The sequence below is a fragment of the Neltuma alba genome, unplaced genomic scaffold, assembly GCF_004799145.2.
Source record: "Neltuma alba isolate B1F8T4 unplaced genomic scaffold, ASM479914v2 tig00012185_pilon, whole genome shotgun sequence".
In the NCBI taxonomy this organism is placed as follows: Eukaryota; Viridiplantae; Streptophyta; class Magnoliopsida; order Fabales; family Fabaceae; genus Neltuma; species Neltuma alba.
The window spans coordinates 671,894-691,816 of NW_021636727.1; the positions used below are offsets into that span (position 1 = coordinate 671,894).

Here is a 19,923-nt window from a genome sequence, read left to right on the forward strand (position 1 = left end):
TGACTTTTATCATGTAATATAGTCACTGGCTTTGAGGATATACTCCCTTCGTTCCAGAATTATCGTTTAAACTCTTTGTTTTGTTAAAAAACGTTGATGTTTAGAAATCTAAGGACTGGTCAATTTTCTCCCAATAACCATACTCTCTTTTTGATAATTATTCCATTAAATGGATGAATGAGTAGGTACTCCAATTTCTTTCAAAGCATCATGAAGAGCAAGGCTGCCCAAGTAGAGGGGTTGAAGAAGCATGCATAACCCGCCAATATTGGGGATCTAATGTCCACATATCATGTTTTTTTTCTTCTTGTTTAAATAGTACATGAGAGATTGATTGCATTAACCAATAAGTTGGGGTAGGTTGAGTCGAACGGAAGGGAATAAATGTTCAAATTTTCATCAAAAGAATTGTTCACCTTTAATATCTGACACTGCATCTATGGTTTTTAATAGAAAAATAGTAGTATTTTTCCTTTCTGCTGCATGTCCGTTGCCTCTCTTTGTATTTCAATCAATGAATTAAAAGCCGGACTGTTGGACTGGTCCTGTCAGTGATTGGAGAGTTTTTCGGCTCGTTTTTATGGTTTGATTACTTAATTAGTTAGGCCGTTTTGGACCGTTTCTGGATGGCCATTTAGCCGGGAGTTGGAGTTAGACAGGAACAGGCCAGACAGGAATGCGTCACCATCGTCAAATGTCAAATGGAAAAGAAGATGAAGAGGGTTGAGGAAAGATAAAAATATTTAGAAGGTTATATGAGAAAATTCAGTTTAAATTATGATAAATAACTTACTCAAATCTACTTAGCCTCAGCCACAAACCTTGATCTATCTTTGAAAATAGTAGCAAAAAAAAAAAAAAATCTGCACCAGAAGCGTAAGATATAAAGAACAGTCGAAGGTGGATCTTGAGGTCGCCGAAACTGAAGTGAATGGTTGGAGTTGAAAACTTTTTCAATTGAAAATATATCGATGGCTGCAAGATGTTACATGATAGTTTAATTCAATGGTTAAAAGGAAGAGGTATCTTGAAATACTTAAAAATAAATACAAATCCCAAAAGCGTCCATGGAAGGTCAAAAAGCACTAGAGCATCTCAAAAATTGAAAAGAAAAAAAGAATAAAGCGGAAAAAAAAAATAAAACCTCCTTTTTCATTTTACCCTTTTTTTCTTTTTCAATAAATTATAATATTTTTTATTTAATTATCGCACCGGTCTGATTGATCCGACTGTTTGAATCATGATTCGCTAGTTTCTTTGGCTTGACTTTCAGTCCAGCTTTTAAAACATTGATTTCAATGTTCTATCTATACCCAGCACAAAAAGCAAAAAGAAAAAGAATGAAGAGTATAATTGATTTTATTGCTTTATAAAAATAATTAATATCCTAATCCTTATTGATTTTTTTTAATTATAACAGCTACTTTCTATGCTCATAATTTGTACTTATCATTAATGTGAATACTATGCTGTTCTATGCTTGTTTTAGAAATTAACAAGATTCATAATTCCCCATTAACTATTCATAATAAAATTGCTGTTATTCAACTACAAAACAAATCTAGAAATTAATAAGTTCAATTTAGTAATTCAAAGTTCTTATTAGTTATTTATAACAAAATATTTGCAATTCTTTAATAAACTTTTGTTGTAATTTAATCACAATATAGGCTTAAAAATTAGCAAATACAATTTAACAATTTAAATTTTATTAGCTATTCATAAAAATATTTTGTAATAAAGTTGTCGTTAGAGCTTTAGCCATTATTGTTAGAGTTCAATCTTTGTTGTTGGAGCTCCAATCGCTGACGAAGTGGCAGCCAATCGTTGCCTCATTAACAAGAGTGTCATTGGACAAAAAAAAAAAAAGAAACAATGAAGTAAAATGCCTAAATTTTCAAATCCCAAATTACGTCCATGCACTAATTAGGGATTTGGAATATTTATCAATTGATTTATATTTATACTTTTCCAATTACATGTGATTTTTAATAGGCTTTTCTCCTTAAAAAATAAACTAATAATATTAATTTTTGGCTCCCTTTAATTTATTGCCTCTCATTATGCAATGATTGTTGTCCGTTTGAAGCCGGACGAGCTGTAGTGACTTGTTTGTGATCAATTCCTTTTCACCAGATCCGAAGCGGGGAGAGTGTTGATTTAAAAAAGTTGGGAAATTTTCCTTCTTGATGTTCGACCTACTCAAATACTATAATCCCATTTGAATTTTTTCCCCCCTAAACCCACTTCTAGACAAAACATTATTATTGCTGATTATCTAGCCAGGACGACACATAATTTTAATTATTTTTGTATCCCTGTCCAAGTAGACTTATGTTCTTTGTTTTGTTTTGGTTGTTTAGTTGATTACAGTACTTATTCGAGACCCACCGGAGGGGCCTCCCTCTCGAACTCGCAACTTAGTATTATGCATGGAAGCCCCATTATCCCTTCCCTTTGGCAGGCTGGGGTCATTTTCACATAATTTCCTTAAAGCCGACCAAAACATCGATGTTTCTCTCAAAGGTTCTTCTCTCTTCTTCGATAATTTTTGATTCTTTTACCCTAAATTAGCGATCACGATCACAATGCATACCATAATGGGATTTCACTTCTTTAATCATATTGGACGTCGGGAGTTGTTGGTGTTGCGGTTTGTTTGCTCTGGTTTGATTCACTAAAGTGACCACCTGCTGTGCTTGCTATGGTTGAACTTCAACTCCTCAAAGTCGGGGTGGGAGTGAAATTCAGCGCTATTTGTGTGATTGATGGTTGGATGAAATGCAATGTTCTGATTGTGAGATTGAGCGAGATTTCAATTTTATGCCCTTCTTAGACTTCTATTCTAGATTCATGCATTTTTCGACTGTCCTAAAGGAATGCGAAAAAATTGATAATCATAACTTGTAGTTGTTAATAATATTCTAGTAGCGTGTCCATAGAACAGAAGTTAAATCATCATTTCTTATGACAAGAAAATACATGTACATGGCCATTGAGGCCATCATTATGATGCTATGTTATGTGAAGCAATCTTGATGTGACAATCATGCTGGCTTTACAGTGCAGATTAGTTCTGCTCAGGAGGTATTATAGCACAACTCTGTGGGTTGGTCTTGTAGGCGCATCAAAATATCTTATTCAGGATGCTTCAAACATTTGTTTATCACCGATGATCGGGAATAAGGTAACTTATTCATAAGAACAAAGTTGAGAAATTGTGTTAGCCCTTATTTAGGGTAGTTTTAAATTGCAATATCTCGGAAATATTTGTTTCCACCTTTAGTGTTCTGCTTCATTGTCTTCAGACATTTGGGAAGTTGCAAGATCCACGACCTGCTTCATCAACCAAAATAACTGAGACATCAAAATTGCAAAATGACAGCAAACGAACATACAAGTTATTAGCTTTTTTCTTTTGGTGTAGGATTTTAGGACACGAGAGAGCTTACTGGGGTTTGCTCCTCTTGCTGCCATACACCAAACCTTTCCTCTGTATGATGAATTGTTCATTGGAGAAGGTAATGGTGCAAAATCTGATGGAGCCCTTTTACCCGTTAAGTCAATTTCATACAGTGGTGTCCCATCTGGATGTAACAGTCCCCAATGTCGCTCTATTTCTGGCCCATTCTTCAGGTTCTCATCGTACAAGGAGAAGATGAAGGTTGGAATAACAACACCAGGACGAGCCGGGGTCCCAAGGGGTGGTTTTGCTGTGATTTTCTTGATGAGATTCCGGTTGTACATTGCTGCATTGTATATATTTGCACCGGCTTCATCCATGTCGCCGGAATTAGGCCACCCGGTTTCAGATATCACCAACCTGATGCCAGGGAACCCGAGTTTGGACATGGCAAAGATAACTGAGTCAAGCATTTGGTCCAGTAAATTGGTGTAGAAGAAGCCACTGACAGGGTCAGTGGTAGTGAAATTTCCTCCAAGAAGGGCAAAATCTAGGCTAATATTGTTGGGGTTGGATGACCACGGAAAATAAGTATATGCATCAATGAAGAAGAATGAATTGGTTCTGTGAAGGAACTCAAGCATTGGTACCATCACAGTGTCTTTTATCCTGGATTGGAATGCCCCAGACGACGGCGGGAAAGTGGTCTCTAAAACGTCCATGGCTACTGGTGTACTAACTTTGATATTGGTAATGTTCTGAGCATTGAGAGACCTTTTGATCCTTCTCATTGCTGGCACAAGATGAAGCCATATCTTTTGGCCTTGTACTGAATAATCACTCAGCACTTCATTACCTACAAGCAAAAAGCGAATCAAGGTTTTGGGGTAGTAAGGCAAGACATTCTGCCTCACCCATTCATCTGATATGCTTTGGTTTGAAGCAATGCTTGAGATTTCGCTGTTAGGGACCATAATGGAGACTTCAAACTTGGTTTCTGATAGAAGATTCAGAATTTCTGGGTTTGCATCATACAGCTTCACACGTCCTGCTTTCATTGTTGTTAGTAGCCCAACGGATTGAGCTGGAGAAGGCAGGTTGTTCCCGACTCGGCCATAGTTTACGCCGATCTTACTTGAGATTTCTGCTTCTGTAGAATGAAAAAAGAAACTGGTGTTACATAGTGCAGAAGATATGCTTTGAAGAAAAAATTGATGAAAATAAAGAGGAAGGGAATGTTTCAGACTTGATATTGAGAGTACAGAGAAGATAAAGATAGCCAGAACATCCATTATTCTAACATGTAGTTCTGTAAGTTGATGATAATTGCTTTCCCACCAGGTGATACAAAGATTTAATTTTGTAATGCATTCAGACGCTTTTAAAGGGGAAAGAAAGATGAGATGTAAAGGAAATGAAGCACTACCCAAAAAAAAAAAAAAAGAAAACAGGAAAGAAAGAAAGAAAGAAATGAAATAAAGACTGCATCAAATTCAAGCATCTTTAGAAGTGACATTAAAAAGAAAAAAAATAGTAAAAGCGGGAAATCTTTTGCTTTAATGTCCATGCAGTTCATTCAGTAGGGTGTTTAATGCGAATGTAGTTTGTGGAATATGAAATAAATATGTGAGAAGAGTTTCGTTTCAACTTACATGAAAATGCTTATAAGCTCTTAAAATAAAGAAATGCAAACAAGCTGAAATCCACCTTAATGATAATCTAATTTCAAAATTAATAATAAATAAAAATAGAAAAGATCCACATTTTGTTATATATTTGTTGTATTTTTTTTCACAAAATTAAGAACAAGAAAAATTATTTTTTAAAACATAAAATAATTTTTAATTATGTGTGTGTGTATATATTACACTTTTGTGTATTCCCTCCAATTTGAGATGTAGGAATGAGAGCCAAATAACTAATTTATCAGTATTAAAAAAATCAGTTAAAATTAGGTATTTATAATAAATATGTGTTGGTTTCTTTAGAATATTCTTTTTAATTATTTACATTGAAAATTAATTTTAGAAATAAAAAATCCTTCTAATATGTGTAATTAATAAAACTCTTTTTAATTAATAAAATTTTTTAACTTTAAAAAAAGAAGAAGGAAAGTTGATATCTAATTTCTGAGCCAGCGATACTGGCTGTGGAGAAAAGGGTGTGAGGGTTCTTTGGTTAATTGTTTGTTGTAAAACCTGACATGGCTTCTTGTGTGTTAGATTCCAAGAAAGGTAGTTTTTTTTCTGATAAGGCCAAGAAAGGTAGTTACATCAGAAGGAACGTCATATGTGACCCAAATAAATGATGTCATGCATTAGTTGTGAAATGGGGCAATTTATGTATACAATTCTTGTGCTTCTTTTTTTTTTTTTGGACCAGCCTTGTGCTTCTTGTTGTTACATGGATTTATTAACTATTTTATATCCAGAACATTGTTAAAAATAGTTAAGTTAAAAAAAGAATCCTATGGGAACTAAGTCCTTATGAAATTATAGGTACCAAAATGAATTATATAAAATTATGTACAGAAACCAAAAATAAAAAATAGAACAAACTATAATGATGAACAATAATATTAACTCTTCATTTTTTATAATTTAAAAATACATTAGCAGTATATAAGTAGGTGAGGGCCACCACCCGTTTTGATAGCAACCAATTAATCCGATTTAGAGTTTGTGGACTCTCCTTTCAATAGAGGTGTCTCCTTTGAGATTTGAACTCAAGACTTGAGAGATCTAACAAGGCCTTATACCACTAAACCAACTCTTTGTTTTCCATCAATTAAACACATTCAATTAGAATTAGGTTTGAACAATCATTTTCCAAATGATATGTTAACCCTTTTAATACCTAAATGATTAACCAATCTTAGTTGATCTTTTAATGACTTTGTGATGGGTTTATAGTACGTAATACAACGATACAAAAAAGATTATTCTAAACTCTATATAATTGTGAATATATAACGGGAACATATTTTAATTTATGGCATGAAAATATCCCTTAACATTCTGTGAGTTGCAATTTTATACTGCCACACATACTTATCCGTTATCTATTACTTAAAGGAAAAATTATACTTCGTGAACATTATGTCCCGTTTGGTATGAAGTATTAAAAATGAGGGATAGAAATTAGAATTGTAATTAAAAAAAATTATTAAAATAATATTTAACATGAATAATTATTTGTTCTATAAGATTAGGCAAACTCATAGAGGTGGGATTGGAGATTACCACTTCCCTACATGGTATTCTCCAATTCCACATGCATGGGGTTTGACTAATCACATGTTACAAGCAATCTCTTATGCTAAATGTCTTTTTAATAGATTTTTTTCAATTCTAATATTAATTTCTATCCCTAATTTTCAATATTTCCTGCTAAACGCAACCTTATAGTTTCACTAGATAATTAATTGTGTTCAATTTTTTGTATAGATCCCACATTTATAGTTTCTTCAGTTATAGGCATTAGTTTTTGTACTTATAATCTATTAAATGGGGCTGATGCTAAGGTTGATACATGACATGTAAGTTACCACACAATATATATAAAATAAAAAAGAGATTTTTTAAGAAGTAAAATAATATAATAAAATTTATTTATGATCAAAATAGTAAAAATTATTATATGCTCATAATTATCTCCTTGTATCTATATATAATAATATATAATTTGGTTGGTTTTTATTAGGTCCATGTGGCAAATTTAATTCAATTATACGTTAAGACAGACCAATGGTTTTTTTTTTTTTTGCGAATTAATAAATCATGAGATTATGAACTAATGTTTATAATTGAGGAGACTCAATAAAGAAGGGGAAAAAAAATATAAGAACCAGATCAAAAATAAGCTAAACACCTAGATATTAATTTTTTCTTAATTAAATAACAGAACGTGCTTATTTGAAATTTTAGATCTAGAGTCATAAATAAAAACAAAAACAAAAAAAAAAGAAAAACATACGTAAGCAATTAAAGATAAACGAACAATGTTATTTCCTTGCAATTGCAAATGAATACTACCTCTCACCAACAGTACACACTGCATGGCTACTTGTTATTATCAGTAGTAGAACGAATTATAAAATTTTGAGCGCAAACTTTAATCTCTGAACTAAGTCGTGAAAACCAGAGGATATATATAGTAATAACTGATTAAGGGTATGCTATAATAATTGACCTAAAACCGAAAAGAGGAGTAATCTTGTGATGCTTAAAGCCTACAGAAACAAGAAGGTTGTTCCATTCTTTCTCAGTTCTTTCTTTTCCATTGAAGGAAGTCATCATCATAATATCGAACAAAAGTTTCACTTCTCTCATTTCATTCTTTTCTTCCTTCTCCTTTATCACTGCATCTATGATTATCACTTTTCCTGCTTCGCCTTTCTTTGTCACTGCCTCCTTACATTTGCTCAGTATTTTTATGCAGCTCTCATCATCCCAGTTATGTAATATCCACTGCACAAAATCAAATCATGACAAACAAATGTTACAAACCTTTTCAACTATTAATTTCAATATCTAATATATCAATATATTATTTTAGGAAATTGATTGGAAAGTCTTACACCCAAGTGATCTCATCGAGTACTCGATATATAAATTAGTCAAGACTCACTTTGATACTTTCTTTAGTTCTTAATATAGGAGCTAATTGAAAATTTTGATTTAATCTTGTAAGATCTTAATTTATTTTATTTCTTCAATTAATAACTTTTTTCCTTTTAACTATTCCTAGTGATCGCACATATTATAGAGGAGTAATTTGAATATAGTGCTCATCGTTGATTTGCACCAAAACCAATTCCTATTGAAAGAGCTTTAAATGAAATAGTTTTCGTTACAGATGATTATAGGGTATTTCATGAAAACTAACACATAATTTTTTTTGTCAAATAACTAATTCAATTAGTTTTCTTAAGCTTTATAAATTAGTTATATAACTTGTATATTTAGAACCATAGAGTATATGAAAACATATTGACCAAAATGGAATTTAAGAAATAACGTGCCTTCAACAAAACAACATCAGCAGAAGGGATGAATTCAAACATGCTGCCACCAACATAACTCAGATTATTGCTTCCTGAAGAGTTTTGAACAACTTGTGGAAGATCAAACACTATGCATTTCATATTAGGATGTCTCTCAGAGATGATCCTACATGTTGTGCCTGTGCCACCTCCTACATCAACTAGGGTTTCAAGTCCTTGGAAAATTGACTTGCACTCTCTGAGTGCCATGGCAACCATCTGCGAATCGCTAGCCATCCCTTCATCTTAAGTCTTTCACTTTCAAGCAGATCCCATATCCCTAAACCAAAGGCACTCTCAGAAACTGTCTTCTCCTTCCCTTTGAACCACTTCCCCAGCAAATCCAATGAAGCAATCACATCAGTGTGAAAAGTTGCTAAAACCATTGGTATTAGGTTAGGTTCCAAGCCCTTAACAAGCAATGTAGAAGAAGGAGTGAGAACGAATGCCTCATTTTCTCCCTCCTCATCTTCCTCATCGTTCACTTTGGTTTTTGATAAGAAGCCATTGTGAACCAAGAAACGAACAAGCCTCTCTACACAAGCAGTTTTGGTTGGGTGAATTTCAAGTTTGGAGATCAATTGAGGAATAGTAATGGGTTGGCCATGGTTGTGGATTATGTCTGGGATGTTTAATTGAATGGCACATTTCAGAACCATTCCATTGATGTGGCTGAAAATATGTTTATACAAGTGAGCTTGAGCTTCAAAGAACTCACGTGTTATTGGGTTGGCTTCAATAATGGAATCCATATATAAAACCATATAGGGATTTCCTTGAGCTCTTCAAACTTGATTTGAAAGAACTCTCTATGCTTGTATGGTGTCTTTCGTTAATGGCAAAGATGGAGTTCCCTTACATAGAGCAGATTCACAAAGCAATCGAATTCTAAATGTTGACTAAGAAAATTCGTTTTTATAATTAAATACATGTAATTCATAATTCTTGGATAGACCATCGCCACTTTAGTTTGTTTGTTACTATTTTTGTTATGACTTGATGAAAATTTTTAACCTCTAATTTTCACCCATTTTATTCTGTCTCCATTAGAAGAGAATTCAAAGGGAGAACTTTTTGGTACCGTTTGATACGAAGCATTGAAAAATGAGAGATTGGGATTGAAATTGAAAATTTTTTTTATTAAAAGAGTGTTTAGCATGATAAATTACTTGTCATATGAGATTAGACAAATCCATGTATGTAAGATTAAGAAATACCGTGGGAGGAAATAATATTTTCCAATCCTACACTACAAAAAAACAGCGAATTAGCGACGAAATTTGCGACGGAAACAAATTCCGTCACTAATTTGCGACGGAATTTGCAACGGAATTTGCGACGGAAATTCCGTCGCTAATTTTTTTGACAGATTAGCGACGGAATTTCTGTCCGTCGCTAATCCGTATTTAGTGACGGAATCTTTTTCTGTCAGATAATTCCGTCGCTAATCTGGCAAAAAAATTAGCGACGGAAATTCCGTCGCAATTCCGTCAGAAATTAGCAACAGAATTTGTTTCCGTCGCAAAGTTTAAGAAAATAAATTACATAGGATATATATACAAGTAGGAAAATACTGTTTATCATAATCTATTTAAATCATTTAATTTTTTATATAAAATAATTTATTAGATTTTATTATAGTAGTTATTTTTTGAATTTTTGAATAACAAGATTTTTTGACTAATTGTAAATGATTTTCTTCAAATATATAAACCACATATACATATATAATATAATGTAATATAATATATATAATTAAATTATATATCTTATCAATGTTAATTAAAAATAAATTTAAAAAATATTTATGAAAAATTATTTATGATGTAAAATTCAAAATTAGTGTCGTTAGAAATTAAAATTATATTAAAAAGATTTTTAAAAAATAAAAAATTATAAAAATAGTAAAAAAAATATTTAAAAAATATTTTTTCATTAAAATAGTTATTATTAAAATTATCATCTAGTATATTTTTAGTTTTTAATAATATATATGTATATATAATTGTTTGTGTAAAATAATATAATATATATTTAATTTTACATAATAAGTCAACAGGTTCATTGCAACTCAACTGGTAAAGCCGCACATGCGCACGGAGGAGGTCCTGGGTTCAAGCCATGGAGAAGTCACTTTAAGAAGGGAATTATGTGGTGGTGACACGTGGCGCACACGTGGCAGTAGATGTGACGTGGCAGCGACACGTGGAGGTGTTCTCAGTGATGACGTGGCAATTGGTAAAGGTGCCACGTGGCATTTTATTTTATTTTAAAAAAAATCGAGTTAGCGACGGATTTGCGACGGAAAAATTCCGTCGGTAATTAGCGACGGAAAATCCGTCACTAATCCGTCGCTAATTCCGTCACTAAATTCCGTCGCTAAAACCATGTTTCTTTGTAGTACTACCTCTATAAATTTGTTTAATCTCATATAACAAGCAATTATTTATACTTGATTTTCTGGCATCCTACATATTTTCTGGCATCTCTCTTTCTTTCTATACACACACACATTAATAATTCAAGTCAAGTAATAACAATTTCAATACATCCAATACTTCCTCTAAACTTCTGGCCAAAAACAAAAACTTCCCCTAAACCATGACCAAAAGTTATGAAATACTACCTCCGGTCCTATTTATAAGATCTCGTTTGTAGTTTACAAACGAGGTCTTATAAATAAGACCGGAGGTAGTACATAAAAAGAAATCATTTCTTTTGAAGAAAGTTATTTCTTTAAGAAGTAATGAAAATAAAATAAAAAGATTTTTCTAACAGTCAATATTTGAAAAATGATATTAAAATAGTAATTACAAAAATTAAACATAAATCGTTTACGATCTCATAAAATTTTTTGAATGTGTCAAACTTACTTTCTTAATTCAAAGTTAATAATGGGCAACTATATATGCTCATGAAAATTCAACAAGCAAACGCGACGTGAATTTTTAGGTTGCGTAGTTCTTAAAAAGTTAACTTGCACAGGAAGTGTGATTGATAGAAACAAGCCCCTTCGAATTTTAAAAGTCAATAATTATGATTCAATGTTATTATAGACATACAAGCCAACCAAAATAAAATAGTGTTAAAGTATATATTTTTGGCCCTAAATTATACTGCAAAGAGCACGTATTAGTATCCTAATTTTTTTGGCATAGGAATTTTCTTAGTTACAATTAAGGATTTAAATTGTAATTACCAGGTTTATGCAATCCTTATTTATCATTTCTCCTTTTCTTTTTTAATTACTGTTCTTATCCCTCACCTAAGTTGCGAGTGGATTCCACAACCTAACATGTAAGACGAGGCCAATTTAAATTCTCAGTCAAGAAAAGAGGTTCCGAGGGCTCAATATTGCAAAGTGCATTTCAATGGAATATGAACTCCGTACAAATTATCTAGAAATATCCACATTTTCAGAATTCCCTTGCCAACAATCTTATACTATAATTGTCTAAATTTGAATAGAGTAAATATATCATTAAAATATAGTTGAATTCCAATTAATATAAATAAAAATTAAATAAAAGAATTTGATCCACATTTAGTTAGTTTAATTGGAATATACCAGCTACCCGAAAAAAATATTCGGAGTAAAAAAAAGGAATTTCGCTTTTTGTTGAAACATTGGATCCAATAAGGGAAGAGGTGGACGGTGACATCATCTTCAATGTGGAAAGTAGAGGAAGTTGCTAGACTCCTCTTCAAGTGTGGTTGTCTTTGTCTGAAGCTTCTTGTTTTTTCCAATGACTTGGAGATATTTGTGTAGATCAGTGGACTTTCACGTCGTGTTTTGACTATTATAGCATCCCTTGCGATCCTTTTTAGGTTTAATAGTTGTGTCATTTATCTTTAATTTTGCACTTTCATGTATTTTTTTATACATCTAAAAGGTATATAGTGTTTGATACGCTTTAAGTAAAAATTTATGAGTATTTTTTTGATAAAGGTGTAAAAATATCCTAAAGTTTTACCCAAGGTGTGTGCAATATCATATGCTTTTTGAAAATATAAAAATACACATAAATTTTATAAAATCAAAGCAAAAATAAAAAAAATGACGCAGTTATTAAATTTACATTACAATTGTTACTTTTTGTGGTTAGGCCATGCATGTTATTGTTATAAAAGCATGTGTTCGTGGAAGTGCATCAAATATCATATGTTTTTTTAATTTTTTTAGTTTTGGCCAAAAAAAACTCTATTAAATTTTATTATATTATAATAATAATAATAATAATAATAATAAGTTTATGGTTAATGAATTAATGTGTATATTTGGTCTTTTAAGTTTACATTAAGTTTTAATTTACTTCTTTTAATTTACAAAATGTATTTTTAGTCTTTTAATGTTAACACTGTTTGTTGGTGAGAAAAAATGTTAACAATATTTTTTGTCTCATTAACAAAAATTATTGACTCAATGAATTTAAACAACGTACTTTGCAATTGAATATTCACATATTAATTTTTAATTAAAAATTTGAAAATTGAAAAATATTTAAAATAAAACCTAATAAAGATGTCATCTGATTTCTAACATCAATGACTCATCTTTTAATATATAAAAATATTATACTAAATGATTAAATCTTAAGCATGTTTTTTGTAACACCTCATCTAACAGCATGTAGACTTACAATTCAATTAACCAAATCTCACAAGAGCCAAGGGACTTTGCCGCACAACAAACTATTTAAAATAATTCAAAGTATCAATTTAGTTTGTTAAAAATATTTTAAATAGAAAAATAAAACAACATGGTCCTAGAGTCATGAAAACAATTAAATATAAAGCTAAAGATGCATCTAGCATCTTGATTTTATTTTTCATATGCATCCAACACTTTAATATTTTTAATAATACATTCAGTGTCCTGATATTATTTTTATTATTTTTAGTACATTAATCACTTTAATCTTTACATAGCAATAATATTTCAACAACCCAGCAAGTACGTCGGGCCAATTTCTGAGCAAGTGAGAAAAATGATCATAATATTTTTAGTCAAGCAAACGAGGTTCACAGACTTAAACATTCCGAATTGCTTTTCAATGAAACAGGAACCCGTGGTCCCGTACGAATTCTCCAGAAATTTCCACATTTCCATAATTCACTTGCCAACAATATTCCTATATTATAAGGCTTTAAATATGAATAAGGTAAATCTGCCATTAAAATATAGTTGAACTCCAGTTCATGTGAATGAAAATTAAATAAAAGAATTTGATCTGTAACGAGTTAGTTAAATTGGTATGCATTAATAACTACTAAAAAATTGAAAAGTTTGATATTCTAATCATCATCAATGTCATTCGCCTTTTTTTTTTTTAAGAAAAAAATCTATGACAAGTTGTCCTATTTTGCAACCATTAATATATATACAGCTTACTTGGGTTTAATTTGCAGAGAGAACGTCTTCATTCAATTAATACAACATTGGAATTCCAGAAATTTGAATGGAAATGTCCTTTTATTCAACATTATGTTAGTCAAAGTATAAGGATTGAAAAGTATTCAGTCAATATCTTTCGACCATGTCCATTCAGTTAACGGATCGGATTAATACCCACACATACCCATCTGAAATTTCTACGTTTCTTCCAGCTGCCTGCGTCTAGATATTTGTTTTTGTTTTGTTTTTTTTTCCCCACGAACTATTGGTTTTCTACTGCAAGAAAGAAGCTGAAAATTAAACATTTTCCTTCTTGTTCTTCTTTAATTTCTTTTTGCGGGCCTAATTTTTTTGGTTTTCTTATAATTAGTTATTAATATATTATCTCTGGTGAGTAGTTAAGTGCCTTATAGTTAATAACAAAAGTGAGTAGTTATTCTTACACAAATCTAGGTAACACCTAAACCCTTATAGTGATTCTTTAAATCATTGTAGTAAATACAAATGAGGGCAAAGTTGTCAATTCCTATTGATTTTGCAAATGACTGATTGAGCCATTGACCCTTTCTGTCATTTTCAAAATTTCAAGACCAAATATAAAATTTTCTATATTCCAAGGGCTTTTTCTGGAATTTTCCCTTAAATATATCTTAAATTGATAAAAGTTACCTATTTTACCCTTTATTAGAAAATGTGATTGGAAAATATAATAAAATTGTGTTTTTGACCATGCTTTTATTATCTATATATCACCTTTGTTCTCTCTCCCCTATATCTAAAACCCTTTCCTCTTTAACAAGGGGTAAAAGTAGAAAATCGTCATTAAATATCCTGTTAATTTTTTATATTTTGGATTAAAATTTTCTTCTAGAAGACTTATATTTTGAAATAGATGGAGTATATTTTCAAAATGTAGCAACGTAAAATAAAAAAAATTATGGTTCAATAATTTAAAAACTGATGATTAATAATTACATTAAAAAATAGTAAGTATAAGTTGTTCATGTATCAAAGGATTTAAGTACTATGTTAGAGAATTAACAAATTAGAAGTAAGGTTAATACCTTGATCTTTACAGCTTAATCAAATTTTGATTTTGATTCCTATAGTATCAAATTGTGGTTTCTTCTCCGTAAAATTTCTTTCATCCAAAACATTAGTTCCTATAGTTTTATAAGAACTTGATTTAAGTTTAACGGTATTAACTTTAATTGACGTCATTATGCATGGGATCAAAACTAAAACTTATTAAAAATATAAGGATTAAAGCTAAAACTCATGGGGACTAAAAGCAAAATTCAATAAAAGTAGATGGTGTAGTAGAACCAAAACTCATTAAAAAGTAAAAATTCCCCTTTTTAGGGAAAATTGGGAAATTTTCCATTTGGCACTTTTTTTTGTGTCTAGAGGACCTTAGTGCAATCATTTTTAATGGGTTTAACTTTTTTCAATTGCATATAACATATCTCTAACTTTGTGTAAATGCTTTCAATATGAAAGTCATTTTGCACATAATTAAACATATGTTGCGCATAGCTGAAATAGAGTTATTTTAGTTATACTAGATAAAAATGATTGCACCATTTCAAATTGAAATTAAAGTAAGAAAACATATCATGTATTCAAACGTTAGAAATTAGATTTTATTTTCTAACATTTGAATTCATGCTAAAATTCAATGAAATGAAACTACAACAATGCAAAACTAAAATTCAATGAAAGTATAGGTGTTAAAACTAAAATTCGATAAAAGTACTGATAATAGTATAATTCCTTAAAAGTACGATAAAAGCAATACAAAAGCACAATCGTCTTACTCTCAGGAACCATCTAGTGGAGACATAGAAACTAAAAGTCAAGAATGTACAGCAAATTAAAGATATCAAGGAAAAATACTAACAAAGAAAATTGATGGACCCAGCCGGAAATAAATTCTGCAAACGTACGAAGAAACCTTCTTACTCAATTATTTATTTGAATTTTCTTGATCAATTTGCTCTATATAAGTAGGGTACTCTTTATGTTATTGAAACAACATCCAAGTAAGTTATTTCAAGCCCCAACTACTAGCTGAGCATACAGATTTAGAAGAGCTCATTACCAAAAAAAATCATTGCATAGTTATGGGTTCAATTCAAGCCAACCCAGCAAGTGAGTCCTTTGAAGCTCAAGCTCACTTGTATAAACACATTTTCAGCCACATTAATGGTGCAGTTCTTAAGTGTGCTGTTCAGCTAAGAATTCCAGACATAATCCACAGCCATGGCCAACCCCTTACTATTCCTCAATTAGCCTCCAAACTTGAAGTTCATCCAACCAAAACTGCCTCTATTGAGAGGCTTGTTCGCTTACTGGTGCACAATGGTTTCTTAGCACAAACCAAGGTGAACGAGGAGGAAGAAGAAGAAAAAAAGGCATATTCTCTCACTCCATCTTCTAAACTACTCGTCAATGGCTTGGAACCTAACCTAGCACCAATGGTGTTAGGGTTTGTTGACACTGGTTTCATGGCTTCGTTTGATTTTCTAGGAAGGTGGTTCAAAGGGGAGGAGAAGACGATAGTTGAGAGTGCCTTTGGGTTAGGGTTTTGGGATATGCTCAAACGTGATCATCAATATATGAAGTCTTTTAATGAGGGAATGGCTAGTGATTCACAGATGATCAACATGGCACTTAGAGATTGCAAGTCAATCTTCGACGGACTTGAAACCCTGGTTGATGTAGGAGGTGGAATAGGAACCACTTGTAGGATAATCTCTGAGAGATATCCAAATTTGAAATGCATAGTGTTTGATCTTCCGCAAGTTGTTGAAAACTCTTCAGGAAGCCACAACTTGAGCTATGTTAGTGGCAGCATGTTTGAATCCATCCCTTCTGCTGATGCTATTTTGTTAAAGGCAAGTTATTTTCTTTAGTTCTCTTCCTTTTTTTAAATAACCCTTTTCCAAACTAATCTAAATGGAATCGGTCATACTAGACCACATAGGTGTAAAATTTCACAAACTAGTTTCTTAAATTCTTTCTGAGATCAACTTGACCATTTCCAAAGGATAAATTATTGGAAAATGCTCAAAAGCATTTAAAAAAGTGTTTTTACGTAAGTTGAGATAAAACATCTCTTACATATTCACTTTTAAGTCCGTAAAATCACTTTCAAAAAGTTAATCCAAACTTTGCTCCAAAAAAAAAAGAGCTAATCGAAACACCCTATAATCTACCAAGTCATAACACATAGGTGTAAAATTCTGCAACCAATTTCTTAAATTTTTTTTATCCCAATCCATTTTCAAAAGATATATTGAGTCCCAAACCGGTCAGATCAGAGCAAACATGAGTGTAAAGTTATGCAAATCAGATTTTTAATAAATTCTCTTCTTATATATATAATTGCTATAGATTTTAGATTTCATATTAATACTAATGCTATATATTGACTAATATTTAATTTAATCACCGACCAGAGGGATGTAACATTACCTGTTGTTGATTTTGTGCAGTGGATATTACACAACTGGGATGATGAAAGCTCCATAAAGATACTGAACAAATGTAAGGAGGCAATTTCAAAGAAAGATGAAGAAGGAGGAAAAGTGATAATCATTGATGCAGTGATAAAGGAAAAGGAAGATGAGAATGACATGACACAAGTGAAACTCTTGTTTGACATTTTGATGATGAGTACTCTCAATGGAAAAGAGAGAACTGAGAAAGAATGGAACAAACTTCTGGTCTCTGCGGGCTTCAAACACCACAAGATTACTCCTCTTTTTGGTTTTAGGTCAATCATTGAGGCTTATCCTTAATCATTATTTGTGGTTGGACGAAATTTTTGGGATTAAATTTAATTAGTCTTTTAAAATTGTATGTTTTCTGCTACGTACTTTTGTAATAATAATAATTAGCCATGCAAAGGCTGGCGCATTACTCATATTGGTGATGTGAGATAGTCATTAAGTGAATAAAATTTGATCGGTTCTTTTAATTATTTGCAATATTTTTATGAGATAAGCACGTACAGTTATTTTATGGACTAATTACATATAAGTTGATCATAATAAGAAAGTTGAAAAGACATTGATATGTATAAGGGAAAGTGAGGTTTTGGGTAAGTTATTGAAACTTCGGTATCCATTAAAAAAATGTAGTTAAGAAACATTCCCATTTCTAAAAGATATAGTGCTTGTTTCGAGGCTTGGAGTGGCTTATTATAAGCATATTCATATAAGCCGAGACAAAACTCCTTTCGTGTACTTACTTCGTACACTACAAATCACAATTGAGATGCTGTTTTTGAATACTTTAATCACGTATCGTCATGTGAATTTTTGGAATCCAAATATTTTAAACTTGATGTAAGACCACTTGTAACTCTTGCAAGTTGACACATTGTAAAGCAAGCAAGGCTTTTGTAAATTATGTGAGATTTAAATTTGTTACTTTCCAACTGTGTTAAACTTTGTGTAGTATCTTTGTAATCAAGCAAGAGTACTTCTTATGATTTCTTCCTATAAATCCAAGTGTTTAGACTTTGTCCAAGACCTCTCATAAATCACGGAAAGCAATTTTTACAATAAACAAGATCTCGTATAAAATATGCAATAATTTAACTGCCTACTGCCTAGTTCAAGGACCATCCTCTATTTCGCTTTGTACGTACAGCTTCCTTCTCTTCAACTGCCTAGTTCAACATTGGAACCAGTGGGTAAGTACCATTGACTTTTGATAATTACCTACTCAATTTGGTTAACATGAAGTTTTGAATAAAGAGGTATGGGACAAATCCTTTGCTTACACGAAACTCACAAGGAAGCTGCACATCACCAACTGCCAGGCAAATAAAGCTTTACTAATTAACACATTGCCTTGCAGATATTACCCAATACCATACTCAATACCTTTAGCAGTCCAGTGAAGAAAAATGATAGCCTCAAACTTATACTTACAAAAAGGATTATAAAAAAAATCATAACATTCACAGTCTGCTAGATATGAACACAGGTAGATGATAAAAGACTAACCAATATGCGTAACAAATGTGGAACACAATAAAGGAAGTATGAAAAATAAAACAACAAACATTCTGCAGAATTGTTGCGAGGTCCCTGAAGATGAATTATTGCAATACAATATCATATTTGCCCAAATTACAGAGTAATTTCTTATACCTCTTTTTTAATTCTCTAAACCATCTGTTCTAGAAAGAAGACATCTTGAGTTGATGATAGTGTCAAGCAAACCCAGGCTGATGCTCTCAAGTCGAAAATATATGAGAGACATTAGGTAGGGAGAGTGAGTAGCAAGCAGACCTTGAAAGATGAAAAATATGAGAACTTAAAAAGAATAAAAAAAATCCCACCTTTGAAGCCTCTCATCTCATGCTTTTCCTTCTTCCTCACTGCACTAATGATAACCACCACACCAACACCCAACGGTAGCCAACGAGAGGGACGCAGGAGATGGCAAACTCCAAGTTCTCATAGTGTTTATAAGCAAAGGAAAAGGAGTAGTGATTTCTTGAAGAAAAACAAAGCCATTGAATTTCAATTAACTTGCATGAAAGTTTAATTTTTCATACTAAAAACAAAAGCCATTGAATTTAGAAATAATGCCATCTAAATTCAATCATGTCTCCATTCCAATTAGAAAAAATTTGATAGCATAACAGCTTAAAATGAGTATTTCCCAGGCCTTGAACCTTCTCTTTCCACTATTTTGACTTCAAGAAATGAATCATTAAACACCAAACTTGCAAGACAATTTTAATTTAGAAAACCCAATACCTAAAATTATCATTCATGTGAGTTTAATTAAATCTAAATAACCTAAAACTATCTAAAACAATGTCATTCCCATCATTTCTTATTCCCTTTCTCTATTCTTTTTTATTCTTACCATTCACCATTAACAATTAGAACAATCAAAACAGTGTAAATGCAGAGCAACAATGCAATTCAAAACTAGAAACAATCAGAACCCACTCACAAAAATCAATAATTTCATTTAACCTGCAAAAGACCAACTCAGAACATTCAATAATCAACAAGGCATAAGCAAAGAAGAGAAGAACCATAAATTGAATGA

General features: G+C 31.7%; 4 protein-coding genes across 4 annotated transcripts; 1 reads left to right on the plus strand and 3 right to left on the minus strand.

Moving 5' to 3' along the window:
- Positions 1-3,282: 3,282 nt before the first annotated feature.
- Positions 3,283-4,674, minus strand: LOC114724365 (probable glucan endo-1,3-beta-glucosidase A6). Its single transcript, XM_028910704.1, has 2 exons — positions 4,650-4,674; positions 3,283-4,553 (listed from the first exon to the last, which is right to left on the minus strand). Exon 2 carries the CDS (start codon positions 4,459-4,461, stop codon positions 3,283-3,285), a length of 1,179 nt encoding a protein of 392 aa, XP_028766537.1. The 5' UTR covers positions 4,462-4,553; positions 4,650-4,674.
- Positions 4,675-7,386: 2,712 nt separating this feature from the next.
- On the minus strand, positions 7,387-8,666 carry LOC114724366 (isoflavone-7-O-methyltransferase 9-like). The gene is made up of 2 exons (XM_028910705.1): positions 8,427-8,666; positions 7,387-7,872 (listed from the first exon to the last, which is right to left on the minus strand). Exons 1-2 carry the CDS (start codon positions 8,664-8,666, stop codon positions 7,570-7,572), a joined length of 543 nt encoding a protein of 180 aa, XP_028766538.1. The 3' UTR covers positions 7,387-7,569.
- A 2-nt stretch (positions 8,667-8,668) lies between these two features.
- LOC114724367 (isoflavone 4'-O-methyltransferase-like) lies at positions 8,669-9,199 on the minus strand (the record flags this gene model as incomplete). The annotated part of the gene is made up of 1 exon (XM_028910707.1): positions 8,669-9,199. A coding segment is annotated over exon 1 (531 nt), but the record flags the coding sequence as incomplete, so codon positions are not given.
- A 6,766-nt stretch (positions 9,200-15,965) lies between these two features.
- On the plus strand, positions 15,966-17,645 carry LOC114724314 ((+)-6a-hydroxymaackiain 3-O-methyltransferase 2-like). Its single transcript, XM_028910645.1, has 3 exons — positions 15,966-16,296; positions 16,522-16,739; positions 17,340-17,645. Exons 1-3 carry the CDS (start codon positions 15,966-15,968, stop codon positions 17,643-17,645), a joined length of 855 nt encoding a protein of 284 aa, XP_028766478.1.
- Positions 17,646-19,923: the final 2,278 nt, after the last annotated feature.

What these genes read in the sequence shown, in the direction of transcription:
- LOC114724366 (XM_028910705.1), bottom strand. Translation starts at nt 8,666, where the DNA reads ATGGTTGCCATGGCACTCAGAGAGTGCAAGTCAATTTTCCAAGGACTT. An exon ending in CTGATGTTGTTTTGTTGAAG is followed by an intron (nt 7,873 to 8,426) that starts GCACGTTATTTC and finishes GATTTTGTGCAG; the next exon opens with TGGATATTACATAACTGGGA.
- LOC114724365 (XM_028910704.1), bottom strand. Translation starts at nt 4,461, where the DNA reads ATGAAAGCAGGACGTGTGAAGCTGTATGATGCAAACCCAGAAATTCTG.
- LOC114724314 (XM_028910645.1), top strand. Translation starts at nt 15,966, where the DNA reads ATGGGTTCAATTCAAGCCAACCCAGCAAGTGAGTCCTTTGAAGCTCAA. An exon ending in TTCTAAACTACTCGTCAATG is followed by an intron (nt 16,297 to 16,521) that starts GCTTGGAACCTA and finishes TGGCACTTAGAG; the next exon opens with ATTGCAAGTCAATCTTCGAC. An exon ending in CTGATGCTATTTTGTTAAAG is followed by an intron (nt 16,740 to 17,339) that starts GCAAGTTATTTT and finishes GATTTTGTGCAG; the next exon opens with TGGATATTACACAACTGGGA.